The sequence below is a fragment of the Agaricus bisporus genome (genome assembly GCF_000300575.1).
Source record: "Agaricus bisporus var. bisporus H97 unplaced genomic scaffold AGABI2scaffold_1, whole genome shotgun sequence".
NCBI lineage: Eukaryota > Fungi > Basidiomycota > Agaricomycetes > Agaricales > Agaricaceae > Agaricus > Agaricus bisporus.
In genome coordinates, this window is record NW_006267344.1 from 351,001 (window position 1) to 367,799 (window position 16,799).

A 16,799-nucleotide genomic window follows, 5' to 3' on the forward strand; every position below is an offset into this window, starting at 1 on the left:
TTATTGCATTAGACACTATGGCAAAAACAGATCAAATATAAACGAGACATGAATACGCGGAAATCACCAGAAGAAAAAAAATCGAAACTTGAGAGACACAATATTAAACGAGTGGCAAATCCAAAGTCCCAAAACGAGATATGCTTATTGATATTTAATCTTCTGCTGCTGTAACAAAATCGTAAGCACCCAAGAGAAAATCTTGGTAAGATTCGTCTCACCGATCGCATCATTGCTTTTGCTTCTCTAGCAAACATCTTCTTTTGCATGAAACGGCACAAGAGAGCGATGTCTTTCCATAACGCGAAAATGACGGTGACAACGAATACAGGTGCCGCAATTTTCCAGAACCTTTTCAATCCCAAGTGAGTTATTCTATCGCCAAATAACAAGAAGAAATAGCGCACAAAGCATCAGAGTTCTGGTTAACAGACCACATCGGATCAAAGTTCATTCCCTGTTATCTTCAGCTTTGGGATAGCCTTTCAACGCTTGAATGAGCACTTACAAAGTAACCCGTGAGGAGCGTCAACGGGAGACCAATAATAGTCACCAATGTCAAGCGTCGCCTAAAAGGAATTATTAGTTACGTGTTCAACTTTTCCTTGTAGAACGAAGCAAATAGCATACATGACAACGTTCATGTCATACGAAGCAGACTGAATACCCGCATCTGTCAGTTAACACCGCTTAACACAGAGCCGAGAAAACCCGCACATTGAATGAATAACCGATTAGATTTTCGGCAATACTTGCGAACATGTCCAAGCTAGTCAGAATATGTTCCATGTGATCAAAAACATCGGCCTGATACGGTTAAAAAATATTCATGAGTCGTGGAAGTTCAAAGTGATATGGAAAGTTACGTACCAAATAGATCTTGGTTTTGTGGCTCATGTACCCGGCGACTTTGACATTCGCGTTCAGAGGATCAGCGGTATCTATCAATGCCGCGCAACGATCAACATCATAGCGCCTCAATCCATAAAGCAGAGTCTTGATGGGTTCAAGAGTACGCTTGTGCAGTATAAGATCGCCAGACATGATATGCACTGCTCGCGTTGTTGATCAGCACCATAATTTTTGAAATATAAATATATAACTTACAGTGTCGCATGGTTTTGACTTTTGGTTGGATCAAAATGTCCCGTTCAAATTTGCAGATCTTGGTATGGTATGCATCTACCACTTGAAGCGCTCTGTCAACAACTGAAGAAGATCCATGTTAATTTCTTCTGAATGAGAACAAATAATGAACGAATTTGCGTACTCAAATCCAATAGCCCATGCACAAGTATAGATGGGTCGGGAGATTTACGAAGGACAGTATCCGGTTGACGCAACCGAAATACGATAGGCGCCGTGAAGGCCAAGTTGACTTTCGGATGAATCGAAATGACTGTACCTGGTCAAAGAAAAGAAACCATAAGTAAATCAAACGTTGAAATGAAAGCCGCTGAGTTCCAGTACCATCTCTGAAAAGGAAGATGAACATGGGTTCCACATCGACGTCCACGCGCTCCCCCTTGAAACGTCCAGAATGAGCATGCCGTATCATTGTCAATCACTTGAACGTACCCTTTTCAAAGCGTCCAACTCCATATGTATTATTCTCTCATCCTGAATTAACACAAGCATCAGTGGCGCAGGTCATCATACTCATAAACATGATCTGAACTTGCCATGCTCTGCTTATGGGAGTGTCGGAAGTGGTTCGGAGATCCATACGAAACATCATCTTTATGAAGCGGAAGCACTGAAACACCACGATTCCTCTTGGGATACTTAAATTCGGGAGAAGGAGAACCGTATTTCAACGTTCTGTCATCGTCTATGGGTTCAGGAGATGCGGATCGAGGGGGGTGACCAAATAGCATTTTCTCATCTTCGTGATCGTGGTCACTGATTTGGTGACACAATACGCGGAGAAAAAGGTGCTTTGCATAATAATCCGCTTTCGACCTGGATTTAAGGTTCCCGTGAAAGATGTCTTCAAGGGCAAGAGGATGAATGTCTAAACAACGCAGTGAATAAAGTGACGAAGTCAAAGCACGAAAAAACTATCTATTCCTTACCATATCTCAGCGAGAGGGCTTTAATAACATCCCAACTCACACCTCCAATATTGATCCACCTGACTTTCCTCCAACTCGGACTTTTACCCGCCTCATCATCCAACATCATATCGATAAACTCATCGTTCTTCAAACTCCTAATGGTACTCCTCACAGACGAATAATCCGTTATTTCAATGGTACATTCTTGACGAATGTGTCCATATTGCAAATCCGCAGACGCCCGTCGTGGATCAACGCCAGGTTCAGCACCAATACGACGTTCATTATTCCTATTGTGGGACATGAACGTCGTTCCTCGATGCATAGCGATTACTTTCTGCACCGCCGCACGAAATCTATCTCTAGCTGAACGTCTTGGCCAAAGATCGGAAACAGTAGGCCGTGTCATGGCATGAGATGGTTTTCGTGTAGGAGACGAAGCTTGTGAAGTCGTGCCTCCATTTTCAGGAGGATTCACCGCTGTGGGTTGTGAAAACGCAGAGGACAAAGTTGTTTCTGGATGTTTCGGTTGTGACACTAGACCATAAGCCATCTCTAGTTCTTGTTGCTCCTCTTCAAGGTCAGGAGTCAACGACCTTCCTTCAGAGTCGGATAAACTGTTCTCCCGAGGCATGGCCCACTAGGTATCCAGGTTTTCAAAGAGTCAAAACGAGAGAAAGAGAAGGAGAGAAGACTTTTGACAGGAAACACCGGGAATGAACGTAGTAGGAGTTATATGGTGGGGTTAGGGCTGCCTCGAGGCAATAAACATCAAAGCGCAAGCCAGTGAAATTTCAGCTGCTCATCATCACCGGTGTCACTACCCATTCATGATCCCATCACACACCTAGAACAATATATATTTATAACTCACTAACTGCGGGACTTGATACTAGGAACTGCATGACACAGGCTTTGAGAGCGCTCAGACCACCAGGGGTTAGGGACAGGTTCATCCTATTCAACCCCCGTCGCTACTTAGAAGACGAACATGTTGGAGAGAAAAATCTTCAGGGTTAATCATAAACCATCACGACCAGGGACGGCAACGAAGACCCCATGGGCAAATTTCGACGAAATAACTCCCCTAATCCAGAGGCTCAAGTCCCCTTGAAACGTACACTGTCGTACTAATCCTTCACTGAGGCGCAGTGGAAGGAGAAAATGAAGAGGAGCAGTTCCTCGTGCAAGAATTCATTGGATGGCTTGATTTTATGAAGGAACGTTGAGCAGTTATATATAACAAGAAAACCAAAAATAACGTTTTTTTTAATAGACAGGAGAAAGGAAATTTTTGAAAAAGGGAGGAAAAGAATGACTCAGGTGGGAAAGAAAAGCAAGGACAACCAAAAGATAAAAAAGCTACAGAAAGCAATGCAAAGGAAATTGTTATTATTAAGTATTTCTTAATTGCAGTAAAAAAGACAGTAAAAAAGAATTGGGATGCATAAATGGAGATTCCGCGATCTAACAAAAGAGAGAGAGAGAAAACGTTGTGCCAAGGCAAAAACTCAAAACAACCAAATTCAAGGAAAACAAAATAATTATGCTTTACTGCTTCAAATGAAAAAATAGAGAGATAGAGAGAAAGAGGTATAGGGTAATAACGAGTAACGAGAAATTTTCTTCTTTACGATTCACAAGTTCCAAAATCTCCAGGAAAACGAGAGAAAACCAGCGACCGAGAAAAAAAAAAAGATTGGTCGAACTCCCGAAAAAAATTCTACGAAGCATGATGATGTTGACGAGGAGACGCGGCACCCGAAAACAAAGAAAACATTTTCTCCGCTCCTTCTTTATACTTCTTCAACTTCTTCGCCGTCTTCACCTTTTGCTGTTCATTATTCGTATCCTCCAAAACAGGATCCCCTCCATTAACCGTCGTAATCACCCTACTACCATTAACCCCATTACCTCCAGAAACAGATTGATCCGAAGAAACACTTTTCGCTCCAACACTCATAGCAGATTCTCTACTCTTCAACGAAGGCTTCGTCGTAACCAACATAGCCTCACTCCCCCCACTCATCGCAGGAGTCAACAACCCTCCCATCGTCGAAGTAGTCCCACTGGCATTGCTAGGCATAGAACTCGACCCAGTCATCGTACTCGTTGAATTAGGCGTAACGTTGCCCATGTTCGCAAGAGCACTCATCGACTTCTTCGACGAATATGCAAATGCCGAAGGCGGTGGGTGATGCTGTGTCGGAGTCGATTGACCCCCAGGTGACGATGGATTAGTCTTCGGTTGCAAAAACTGTCTCGTTCCTTTCCTCGTAAACGCCAAAGCCGCTCTCCCTCTATTCCTCGTCGGGCTTCCATCACCATCCCCATTCCTCGACGACGCTCCCGAAACCGTTCTCGACTGTTGTCTCGAAGGAGTCGAAGCCTTTCTAAACACCGCCAATCTATATTTATCAACAACTCCCCGAGCAAACAAACTTGTTCCTTTAGCTCCATTTCTATCTTCACCATCAACAGCTTCAACGAAATCCCAGTCATCATCTTCATCATCCAAGAAAGTTCTAACAGCTCCGGCATCTTCACCCGTTTCAGATTCCTCTGGCAAGTCTTTATCAAGAGCGGGAATACCAGAGCGTTCACGACGTTTGTTACGACTAGCATTCTTAACATGTTTATGCGGTTGCAGTTCTTGCTCTTGTTGTGGAGAAGGAGGAGACGGGACGGATGGAAGAATGGTGCTTTGCGGAGTTTCGGGAATAGTAATGACAACAGTTTTAGCAGGCGTTTCCGGAACAGCAGGAGCGGGTATTTTCGTTTTAGGCCTTTCCTCCGTCGGCGTACCAATATCCCCTTCTTCAAGTTTATGTTCCAATTCTTGTGCAAACGTCAACAACCTTGAAATATCCTCCGGAACTTCATCAACAGCACTCGAGGGAGCAGAAATTGGTTTTGCTTCAGGTGTCTTTGGTTCTTCAACTTCCTCCACCACTACTTCTTCTTCGATCGATGTCTCAACTTCAGGTGTGGCGACAGAAGCATCAGGGGTGACGACCGCACTTTCACGTACAGATGAGTCATCAACTTCATCCGTTTCGGACGATGTAGTATGAGTCCCAGAAACACCTGTCATCTCCGATCCAGAACCTTCTTCATCTTCCTCATCCTCATCCTCCTCATCCTCTTCATCGCTACTATCAATCACCATCGACGATCGTCCCTTGAACGAATATCCATCAAACACATCAAGTTCCTGCTGCTGTTGCTGTTGCCCTCCTGCACCAACACCAACACCAACAACGCCAGCAGCACCCTCAGATCCTTGAACCTGAATTGGACTACTTTGATTCGTTCCTCCAGACCCTCCAGCAGTAGCAGCAACAACAGTATTAAGATGAGGCCGCACCAATGAACTTCTAGATTGAGATGGTGTAGTAGCAGTGTCTTCACCATCCGTACGATCGGTGTCGGTATGAACATCAGCATCGGTATCCGTAGTTTGTTCGTCTACATATTCATCGAGCACAGGTTCCATATCGAGGAAGGTATCGTCAAAGTTTTGGGTATCACTTGCATTGGAGGGATCGATCGGTGGAATGTAAGGGGGAATGTAACGTTTATAGTATACATGAGACCAATCTCTGTCGAGAGTCGAAAGGTTGTCAGCATTCGCAAACCGTATAGGAATATCAGACGCACATCATAGAGAAATATGGATGTCGTTTGATTCTCGGTTCGCAGATACGCAATGCAGGAGTTTTTTGAAGAAGCTGCATGAAAAAAAATTATCAAAAAGACAATCCGGAAGCGTTTGAGAACCACAAACTAACTCCACGGATCAAACTCTTGGTATCTTGATCAATAGCCCTATCCTCAGGAAATTCTAACGAATCCTGTAACACTCTGACATACATATCCGAATGGTTGCCTGCCCAGAATGGTGTCTATGGCCATCATCAGCTCAACGAAAGTGCACTACAGAGCTAAAAACAAAAACACTCACGATACCAGTCAACATCTCGTACAACATCGTTCCAAAGCTCCACCAATCCACTTCATACGAGTATGGTAATCCCTGAATAACCTCGGGTGCAAGGTATTCCGCCGTCCCACAAAATGTTGTTGTCTGATCTGATCCAGTCCACGTAGCAACCTGATCGCCACTTGAATTCCCTACCAAGCCTAATCCAACTCCACTCGAATTCGATAAGCCATTGATAACTCCACCACTAGCACTACCAGGCCTCATCCATGACGCACTGGCCGTAATATCCGCGGTAGGTGTCAATGGAGTTGAAGAACCAGTAGCAGAAGGTCGAGGGAATTCTTTTGACAGTCCGAAATCAGTCAAGACGATATGACCATCTGAACCGATGAGAATATTCTCGGGTTTAAGATCTCGGTATATCACCCCTGCCGCGTGCAAACCTTCGACGCCTTCGACGATTTCGGCAGCATAAAATCTTGCGCGATCTCGACCTAGACGACCCCACCGTGCAAGTTGGGTAGCAAGATCACCACCAGGGTGAAAGTCCTATATTGCAATTCGTTTTCGTACTCGATTGCATTACATAGAAAAAAGGGGCGCACTTACCATAACTAAGAATAAATTCTCCTTGTCGTGAAAACTCCACCAAAGTTTGACCACGAACGGATCCTTCCCTTCTGCTGCCATCCTCTTCAAGACGGCTTGTTCCGTCAATGTATGTTGCAGCTCTTGATGGGCCAAAACATGTCTTTTGGTTATCGCCTTCAGCGCATACATATCCGAACTCGACTTGTGTTTAACTAGCAACACCTTGCCCGCACAACCTTTCCCCAAAACCCTCATCATTTCAAAATCGTCAATGACAACCTTTCTTGTGCTCTTTTTCGGTTCCTTGTCTTTGAACTTTTTCTCGCCGGCGGCGGTGGTCGATTTGGACCGTTTCTTCCGCTCGCGGCGAACACGATTATCCGTTGAAACGGAAGAGTCATCGCCTGTAGCGGAGGAGGCGCCACCGTCAGCTTCAGTAACGGTGTTGGCGGGTGCCGATTGAGCAAAGGTACGAGAATATCGGGAAGATTTAGCAGGGTCTGCTGAATGGGAGCGGTGCATACGTTGGGTCGGAGCTTGAGCTTCATCTTGAGCTTCTAAAGTGGGTGTAGTAGGACCGGGTATATCTTCAGGAGCGATATTTCCAGCATCAAAGACCCCTGAAGCATCTGGAGTTGTTTTCTGAGACGAGGGAACAGCAGGCTCTAGAGAAATCATCAATGGAGGAAGTGGTGGTTAGGTGGTTGGCAACGGTTGAAGCAACGTTTTTTATTAACTCTTACCTTCATAAGTTACCTCATCTACGCAATGCTTGATGGCATCAGTACTAGCGTCTTCAGTTATTTGTGCAGGAGGTTCATCCGCGAGCTCTTTCGGTGATTGTACCGGTGTTGGTAACGAGTCCTCCATATGGAGGGGTAAGTCGTCACTCGCAGCAGAGCTAGCGACATGCTTTTGATGGTCTAGTTCATCATTATTTGTTACAGAATGATCATGGTCCTGTAGTTCGCTGAGATCGTCTCGGCTCGGTAGGCCCCCGACATGTGCCGCAAGATCTGATCGAACACGTTTGATGGCTCGCTCTACACGTACACTCTCCAAGTCGTCAGTACGCACGCGGACGAAGCGTTTCCATATGCGAGCTTGGCGCAGGGTAGCGGTGTTGGAAACGGTGGTGAGGTAAGCGGCAAGACCGGTGCTAGTGGTCGAAGGGGCAGCAATCAAAGAAGGAGAATTGACGTTGTTGGGGCTAAATGAAGTAAAGGGATCGTTGATCTCGCCCGTGGGTGAAGCGATCGGGGTCGGCAAGGTGGAACTAGAGGGTACATGGGGACTTCGTTTGCCGGTTTTGTTGGAGGTTGGAGAGGCAAGACGGGAGAGGGTGTTGAGAAAATTAGATTTTCGCTTCGGCGGGGGCTGAAGGGCATCGGGGTTGATGGGTAAAGGGGGTATTTTGACACTGGGATTTGTGTCGCGGAGTTTCTGGTCGAGGTCGAGGATTTCCATGGCAGTTCTAGTGAGGGTGAGGTTGTGGGTTGGGGCTGAAGTTTAAGAGAGAAAATAGATGAGCAACGTGGATTGTGACAGGGAAGAAGAAGGGTAAGGTGAGGCAGACATACTCTTAATGTAGAGCGAGTAGGAACGTGAGTCATGGGGAGACTCCGCCACACTGACACTCCATGGGCCGTCTTGAGTGTCTAGACGAACAGGAGGCCGGCGGGGGAGGTCAGTATCCATGTTGGCTGCAGTGATCTCAGTACTGGGCGGAGAACAGGATTCTTTGTGTGCTCGACGGAGGCGACGATGAGGAGAGGAAGCGGGCTCGATGGGGGCTGTGGGGAGGAATTAGGGGATGGTATAGAACGAAAGAGTGACGGTCTACCTCCATACGCACAAACGCCGACAAACAAATTATTCTCACTGAATCAGATGCAACCGTTGTCCTTCTTCCTTGGGCGGTCTAGTTCCCGGTTGCCAGTGGACCAGGTGCTCACAGACTATGTTATTTCTCTTCTATTGTAATGTCTGAATGAAATCTCTCTTCATCAACCACGTGTCGAATGAATGTAAATTTTTTCTATCGACTAGAACTGATGGGAAATACAAGATAACATATGCCATAGATCTTCACTTCTGGTTAAAAACAAAAGGCAAGTCAGTTGGCGTTACAGCAATAGTTAACAAGATCACTCGACCGCGCCTCTGAGAACGTTCAAGCAACATCAGGCGCCTTCTTCAAGTTCACCTGGAAGTCTGGAACAGCTATAAAAGGTATATAACATCATCAACGAATTCTCACCGGCTATTTCCTACAATTGGTCTATCCCGAACATCACTCACATTGCCACCGAGGAGAACTAGAAGTGCCGCTCTTTACATATTGGGTTACGGTTGATCCTTATCTGTTTAACTTCAGACATCTAGCATCCGACTTCCGTATACAATTTCAAGTTGGTTAAATGAGATTACTTTCCTTGCAACAAAGAAGCGCGACGGCATTTAGGACACGACGTTGAACCTCTGTTACTTCAATGCGATTGTCATATTTCACGAAAAATGCTACTCGCGACGAGAGCAGAAGATTGCAGGGTCAGGTTTAGGTTTCGGGGTTCATATCATATCTTTAACTTCTGACGCCCCGAGCCAGCTAAAATGATCCGATCTCTATTGGTTGACAGATCCCTGGACTATTCTATGCGAAGGGCGTCAAACCCGGAAGTCAGCTGCGGGTGTTCCAAAATGTGGTTGATTAGACGCTTCACAGACAAAGAGAATAATAACTCACTCTCAGTAAAAAGAGTTTTCAGGCATTTTCGGGTATCTCAGGCCCTGAACATAGGCTGAAAATTGTCCTCTTTCTCGAGCAATGCGAGAACATGATCAGCCAAAGTTCAGGCAAGTTGCTTTAAATATGGGACATTTGTTGGGCCAAGCTCAGGCTGTGTTCAGGCATCGTTCAAGGTGTAAGAACTTCAACTCTCACCGACCTTCAGGGTGCCAATCGACCCTAAATCGACCCTAAATCAGCCTGCATTATCCAGAATTATGTTGAATTGACCTGGATTAGCCTGATAGATCCTGATAATATTTTTTACTGAGACTCACTGATGATATGCACTAAATGGCAAACTCCGACCGGAAAGTCTCTGCCTCGCGACAGACAGCCATGAAAGTGGAGCGGTTCAGCTCTACATTCTACGCGGCTAATGTATTCGGGCTGGTTGAAGGTAGCAAATAGGCCGATAAGGGCCGTTTGGTATATGTGCCATGTGGCCTTCAACCTAGGGTCCTTTTTAGAGAAGAGTGTCTGGTAAAACGCATGAAACGCGTTGAGGTTAACCGCGCCTAGCGGAATAACAGTAACGTCCTTGATCACTTTGTTATCTTGAATAGAATAGTAGGAGCCGTCGATCCTTTCAAAATCCAGTTCGAAGTTCGAACCGAAATCCAGCCGTCGCGGGACTCGAACCAGGTGATCGCGATCAGTTGTGATCAATGGTATTGGTCATGCCTATTAATTGCTGATCATGAACACGTTACATCGCGCCTTTCGAAATTCAAACCCACTTCATCTTACACAACGCGGTTTCAAAAACTCATATTATGCCCACATATCCAGATGCCCGAACTACAGATCACTTATCAGAGCGTAAAAGCCGCTCTGCCCCTTCACTGCACCCTCGATGGCCAGGCAAACGCCCCATTCCAATGCGAAAATCTAAGGCCGTTTACCTGTGGCTCACGCCCTAGGGCTGTAAAAGCGCCCAATTGGCTATTCTTGGAGTAGCTTCTACCCTCTCTTGCCAAATTATCAACAGAATCGCACTCAGAGCTTCTCGCCTTCCGCTATTCACCACTGGCTCGATTAAACATTGTCTACTTTTTCACTAACATTTACAGCGTCTTCGTCCATACTGGTGGTCTCCTTGTCTCTGTTGACCTTGCCTTTCCAGGTGATACTGCAAAGTTAGAATCTAATATGACCCTCCTTGGCCCAACCCTATTTTCGACACTATATTTGCGTTTTGCCCTAGAATCTGTAAGGGAAGGTGCAGTAGCCGACATGGACATTGATGATGGTGCCGAAGATGAGCGCTGAGCGGTCGTACTGACTTTGCCATGGGCAAAGCTGTGGAGGCGTGAGTAAACGCTTGCTGTCGTTATTGGATGGATTACTGACCAGATGGTGATTTACGATAATGAAAATAGATACCCCCACGAATGAGTTTGTCTTTCCTTGAGACTTGAACCGTATCTAATGCCTGTGTTCATTTATATCTCAGCTGGGTTGACTTGAAACATTTCCCGAGAAATGGTATTGCGATATGCCCCTCAGGATGGAGCGGGCGGTGCAACTGTGGCCAGGAATTTTATACATATATCATTCTGTGGTGTGTATAAGTTGAGTTAAATCAATACTCGTTTAGGAGCTGTGATTTGATGCTTCATGCCGAACTTAGAAGCCAAGTAACAGGATGAAAAGCAATACCTGCCGAAAGCAAGTTAAAAGCGACCAACTCTTGGATCCCTACCCGCTCGTGCCTTAACAGTCAACGCGCACTCTCAGAACAGGCCTCTTAGGAACTAAGGTCGAACCCCTCCGTACTTCCCACGAAACATTGGAAGAAATCCCGATCTTTGGGACATATTTGAGGTATTCAACGCTGGAACACTTCCCAAATCGAGCCAACACAGGCAAACTCCTTCAAAAGCGTTCTGATGCGGCATCATTTGGCCCATAATATCCAGAGCGCAAAAAATGTTCATTTTTAGGTACGCGAAATCATCCATCGTTGTTTCGAACAACCTTCAAATCTCACGACCGTGGAACCAAACTTCCTCGCTGGTATTCACCTTTTATTAAACGGATTTTTCTACTTGTATGGAGTCATGAAGACATTTCCGTGGTGTTTATTACGAACACGTATCTTTCACCACGCAGTGAAATCCAGAATTGGTTCACATTACCCTCACATTACCCTCCAAGGGCGATTTCACACGCGGTATCACCTATCACTTGATCAAGATGATCAAGATGATAAATGCCACTGAAAATGCACCCGGCCTCGTCATCATGAAGAGATTGATTGTTAACAGACTTTAAAAAAAGTTTACGCCTGAATTCAACTATCGTGAAACATTTGATGTCTTCGCGAGCTGCGTCTTAGTATTAATTTTCACATAGCGCGAAGGTCTCCACAAAATTCTTGATGCAATGCAGAACGATAATTGGCTTCTGTCTCACAAGTATGGATCCTCCACTACCTATACTTATACTGATGCTGGTATTCGGGTGCATCGAGGGAAAACAGACTTCATGTTTCGGCCAAAGAATCTTCGCACATATAAAGGAGTGGCGAATGTGACGCAGCGAACTCATCACAATGGGACTTCACCTATCACCTCTCTTGCTGCCTCAAGTGGTAGCGATCAACTTTACCGGTGGAATATTCCTTGGATTCTTCTTCATTTCCGCTTTATACGCCAATCGTTGGATGCTCTTCACTGACGATGGATGGAAACTCAGAAAGGACATCCATTGGCACGCTCTGGCTACGACGAACATAACTTTCGTGCTAGTAGTGCTGACACAGGGGTTGATAGTCAGCACATCCATGCGACAGGCAGCCGCAGTAGAACACGGAATTGAACTAGGCCAGTACAAAGAACCGGTTTGGGTACCTATCTTGAAGGTTAGTCAGTCATGAGGCATCGCTCGTTGTTGATTAGCTTAACGTGCTCTGGGACTATATAGTGTACCACTTCGGGATTCGTTGTTTTACTCGCGGATAGTGTTCTGGTAAGTCCATCCTTAAAAGACGGCGAACGACAACTGAACTTTTCAGATGCATCGCTTATGGGTTACCCACTCGAGGCGAATGGCACTGATGTGGCTCCCGGTTATCCTCTTTTTGGGGAGTGTTTCTTGCGTCGCAATGCAATTATTCTTGATGATCAAACACATTGACAATCCGGACTTTGGACCCTACGAATGGGCAAATGTTAACATGGATGTCGGACCTGGGATTGTATTCCTTCCATTCTTGGCTTCAACCATTGTGCTGAATGCGTATTGCACTGGTGAGTTTGTTACATACAGAAATGATAAAACGGTAGTAGTAGTAAGCTTACTTCTCTTATGTCAGGTCTCATAATATGGCGAGTCAGGAAGAGCCTGAAATTCGTTGGAAAAAGCGCTTCGGCAAGACAACTACAAATCCTCATTCGTATCCTTATGGAATCCGGTGTTTTGTATCTGGTCATGAGCATCGCCCACTTCATTGCATATTTCGGCCATGACAACTTCCCTGTCCGCATGAATGGGACACTCGTGAGCCCTTGAGATTTCCTCGATTGCCAATGTCGATGGCTAACTCGGTTTCCTTGCAGCATACGGTCGTGACTGGTATTGCGTACGATCTTATTATCATCCGTGTCGGACAAAACAGGATAGCGGAAGGGCCTACCACAACCACTGGCAGTGAAAGATTGACAACGTTTCAAGTTGCCGATGTGAGCCAGGGAGTTTCCGGTCACTCCTCCAGTAGTATAGTTACAGGTGACACGATTGAATTTCGCAATGACAAATTGTCGACAGCGTAATTTTTTCCGGGAGTACTGTACGCTTTTTTGCGTATATAGCAATGGATGCGTAATTACAGATTTGGTTTACAAACCTCGATCACAGCCATTTTGTTCCGTTTATTTTTGATATGTTTATTGTTTTAAACTGAGAGCTGCGAGTCATTAAGTAACATAAGCAACGATGACAATACAAAATAAATACCCCAGAAAAGATACATGCGACACTGCGGCTTGATATGGTTCGTTCAACCCAGCGTTGCGCGGCTGCGCAGCCTTGACAGCTGCTGGCATCTGCATCTGCCAGTGCTCGTGGTCGAGGCTGAAGCATTTCTCATTCAAATGAGGTGTCCGCCGCGGCGGCCGCCTACAGTCAGTGGTTGAAATCGTCACGATCTCCCAAGAAGCAGTCCTTGATTCCGGTGCTTACAATACCAGTGGATACCACTCCGACAACTCATGTTCAAATTATGGTCCTGGCGAGGTCAACGATTCTATTACGTCTTTGATTCGAGAAAATGGCGCGAGGAACCGTTGTACTAATTATAGACTAGTACTTAGTTGAAACGACTCTCAGGGGTGGGAACAACTTACAGCGATACTTGCTGAACCCTGTCATGCTCTCATCGTTTCCTTCCATACTATCATACAAAGCTTGTCGACTCGCTAGCTTCAAATGAAATGCTTCTGTGACCACCAATATTCAAACAACAGCCAAGCCACTATAGAACGATGAATACATAATCGGACGGGGTCTGGAGAATGAGTCGTTAAGAATCCGTAGCGGCCCGGGAATATTCGGCTGAATGCGAACCTCTCAGAGACAGTATGTAAGAACCAGTGAGAATCGCATCATCTGGGTCCTGATAGTCGCGAAGGTTAGAACAGATGAAACATATGTATGTCTAAATGATCCTGACCAAGCAACGGGCTTGATAAACCTCAAAATCGTCTTAGATGCATTTAAAGAGAAAGTTTGGCAAAAGCGCAAAGCGTTCCAGGTTACCCCCAAGTCTTGGGTCTCTGGCTCTGATATCTGCCTTGAATTCGAAATGCCAGGGTCTAAACTACCGCCTTTCACCTTGGTTCAAGGTCCGGAAATTAGCTTCGTCGCTGGGTTGTTCCTCGGCGTCTACCTCATCTCTCTCGCATTTGCTAATCGTTGGTTAATTTTTACGGACGATGGATGGAAGTTCAAAGGCACTATCCAGTGGTTCACTCTTATTGTAACCAACGCCATCGCAATACCTGTATCGATTAATCAGGTGATTAGAGTGAAACAGTCGATCGGCCACGCGGAATACGTAGAACAGGGCAACCCACCAGGAAAATAGGCTGATTTGCATTGGGTTCACATCCTGCAGGTTAGTTGTCCATTAGTCAACCGTTGAGTGGGTTTGAACTAATGTATCGGGGTATTGAATAGTGCCTTGTTACAATAATTCCTATCTTGCTCGCGGATGTCATTCTGGCAAGTTCATTTCAGGACCTAGAGGATGCAACCAAAGAGTGACAACTTGATTTCAGATCTACCGCCTATGGATGACCCTCATGAAAAGATGGAAATTTGTGTTGTTCCCAACCATCCTTTGGTTTATCTGTTTCGGCTGCATGGTCTTGCAAATAGTCTTGATGCTCGAGCATATTCACCATCCAGATTTTGGACCATACAAGTGGGCGAGTGTCAATATGGTTGTTGGTCCTGGCATTGCCCTTATTCCGCTGTTGGGGTCGTCCATAGTACTGCATGTATACTGTTCTGGTGAGTTTACGGATGGCAGCGCTAAAACGAGCGATTGACCTTGTGAGCCAGGTCTCTTGATAAGGCGAATTTGGAAAAGTTTGCGTGAAAATGAGAACAGCAGCAATAAAAGTCAACTCCGATCGCTTATTCGTGTTTTCATGGAATCCGGTATCCTGTATGTATCCATCAACGTCGCCCATTTTGTCGTTTGGTTCGGTTATAACAACTATGCTATCCATGTGATGGGATCATTTGTACGTTCATCTTCAACCTGAGATACCAACTATGACTTAACTTCGCGCAGCACCCGGCACTAATTGGCATTGTGAACAACCTCATCATCATTCGTGTCGGGCAAACCAGATCCAATGAAAAACGTCACCTAAGTCACGAGAAAATAACAACTCTTCGTTGCGTCCCGTATGAGGAGGCTTCGATAGGCACCTCGAGTAAGTAGGAACAAACAAACCTGGAGGAATTTTAGGGTGACTTTCTGTGTTGTTCGGAGTTAGACAGAGTGCTAACATACAGACAGGCTTCATTTCTTGTCCTATGTATGGCGAGCCGGCTCGGTATCCTGGAAGGAAAAACGAAGAAAGACTACATATGACGTTCGTTACTTTTTGTATGAATTGTGTACTGGAATGCTTCGACACTTTGAGCGGGCTGAACTTTCTATTTCTTTTTCCATGCTCGTTGCCAGTCAGAAGCCATGAAAGTCTGTGAGACTTCCTCTGAACTTGGCCGCTAACATCCGATCGCTGCAAGGCAGGGGCATTGTCCGTTTTGTCGTGAAAGATCTCAGCTGTTGCCAACATCGGGGAGTTGAAGGCCACTGGCAAGAACTTTATACCCTTGGATCCCAGTCGCCACCCGACTGCGTGACTTTCCTATCGCCGGCGGTGATTGTTCTCGATTGAAGATGAGTAGGTTCAGGGGTGGGTTCTAACTTGAAAAAGGAGTAGATTAGCGCAGTTAAAACGAACTTGGGCAGTAGCGGAAAAGTTGAAATACTCCGAGCCACACGCTATATTTGGATAACTTCATCCTACATAAGAATATTTTTTGATCGTGACAATAGGAACCGTGGCAGAAAAAGGCAGAAAAGGTTTTCTGGCCAAGACATAGCAGTTGGCACTGACAGCGTCGGCGGCGACAGCGGGCCCGGGCCCGAGGATGAAGTCCGTCCCACTGAAAAAAATCAAGTTTTCAAAGATGCACTGCGTCTTGATGAGAACATCGATCGGCATTTCATTGATAAGGCAACCGGAATTAATTCTGGGTTTTGAACATGCTTGGATCACGCCTAAAGACTTCTCCCCACTCTACTTGCCGGTTAGTTCCCCAGTAGGTACTAAGCTAAAATCTACCGTGATTGGATCATCTAGAATGTATATTAGAATACACACCTATCTGTCGTTCAAAAGCTCAGGTCCTTGTAAAAAGACAGGTTTCAGAAACCTTAAGCAGTTAATTCCTACCAGGCCTTCCACCGAAAGGTATGGGTTGTTCAGGTTCGACTGTATAGAGTTACTTATTATCAATAAGTTTCTCACATCGTCATACCGAATGAATGCACATCACGGCGTTCGTGCCTCGCGCCATCATGAATGGTCTTCCACAATTAAAAATTTCGACGCTTGTCCGAGAATTCACGCCGCGCCAGGAATGATCACCTATTTTAGATAGGTATCCTAATTAGTGTACGCGGCTCTCAGGACAAACAGGAACAAAGTTCAGATCTCTGATAGCAGTTGCTGTAGTCGTTCTTCTACGCTGTCACTCTGATTTTGTCACTCTGTTAAGCTCAAATGGAGCGTTATTTCGCCCTCGCGTTCTACATAAGACACAAGGGTGCTACAGTGAGTGCCAAACTGGATGTGTCCTGGGGAAACGAGTCTTTCAAGACTTGTTCCAT

At 45.6% G+C, this 16,799-nt stretch overlaps 4 protein-coding genes across 4 annotated transcripts; 1 reads left to right on the top strand and 3 right to left on the bottom strand.

Moving 5' to 3' along the window:
• Nucleotides 1–70: 70 nt before the first annotated feature.
• Nucleotides 71–2,755, bottom strand: AGABI2DRAFT_189237 (hypothetical protein). The gene is made up of 13 exons (XM_006453829.1): nucleotides 2,076–2,755; nucleotides 1,683–2,014; nucleotides 1,579–1,620; nucleotides 1,471–1,525; nucleotides 1,271–1,405; nucleotides 1,108–1,209; nucleotides 871–1,052; nucleotides 718–807; nucleotides 631–659; nucleotides 509–569; nucleotides 408–457; nucleotides 222–351; nucleotides 71–168 (listed from the first exon to the last, which is right to left on the bottom strand). The coding sequence occupies exons 1-13, from the start codon at nucleotides 2,689–2,691 to the stop codon at nucleotides 145–147; spliced, it is 1,848 nt and encodes a 615-aa protein (XP_006453892.1). The 5' UTR covers nucleotides 2,692–2,755; the 3' UTR covers nucleotides 71–144.
• Nucleotides 2,756–3,780: 1,025 nt separating this feature from the next.
• On the bottom strand, nucleotides 3,781–8,292 carry AGABI2DRAFT_113649 (hypothetical protein; the record flags this gene model as incomplete). The annotated part of the gene is made up of 7 exons (XM_006453830.1): nucleotides 3,781–5,659; nucleotides 5,718–5,788; nucleotides 5,849–5,962; nucleotides 6,022–6,552; nucleotides 6,613–7,259; nucleotides 7,338–8,096; nucleotides 8,175–8,292. 7 exons carry the CDS (start codon nucleotides 8,290–8,292, stop codon nucleotides 3,781–3,783), a joined length of 4,119 nt encoding a protein of 1,372 aa, XP_006453893.1.
• A 3,647-nt stretch (nucleotides 8,293–11,939) lies between these two features.
• Nucleotides 11,940–13,211, top strand: AGABI2DRAFT_175644 (hypothetical protein; the record flags this gene model as incomplete). The annotated part of the gene is made up of 7 exons (XM_006453831.1): nucleotides 11,940–12,248; nucleotides 12,311–12,355; nucleotides 12,402–12,636; nucleotides 12,702–12,886; nucleotides 12,946–13,068; nucleotides 13,154–13,175; nucleotides 13,198–13,211. The coding sequence occupies 7 exons, from the start codon at nucleotides 11,940–11,942 to the stop codon at nucleotides 13,209–13,211; spliced, it is 933 nt and encodes a 310-aa protein (XP_006453894.1).
• Nucleotides 13,212–14,673: 1,462 nt separating this feature from the next.
• On the bottom strand, nucleotides 14,674–15,120 carry AGABI2DRAFT_113651 (hypothetical protein; the record flags this gene model as incomplete). Its single annotated transcript, XM_006453832.1, has 1 exon — nucleotides 14,674–15,120. The coding sequence occupies one exon, from the start codon at nucleotides 15,118–15,120 to the stop codon at nucleotides 14,674–14,676; it is 447 nt and encodes a 148-aa protein (XP_006453895.1).
• Between the last annotated feature and the right edge of the window lie 1,679 nt (nucleotides 15,121–16,799).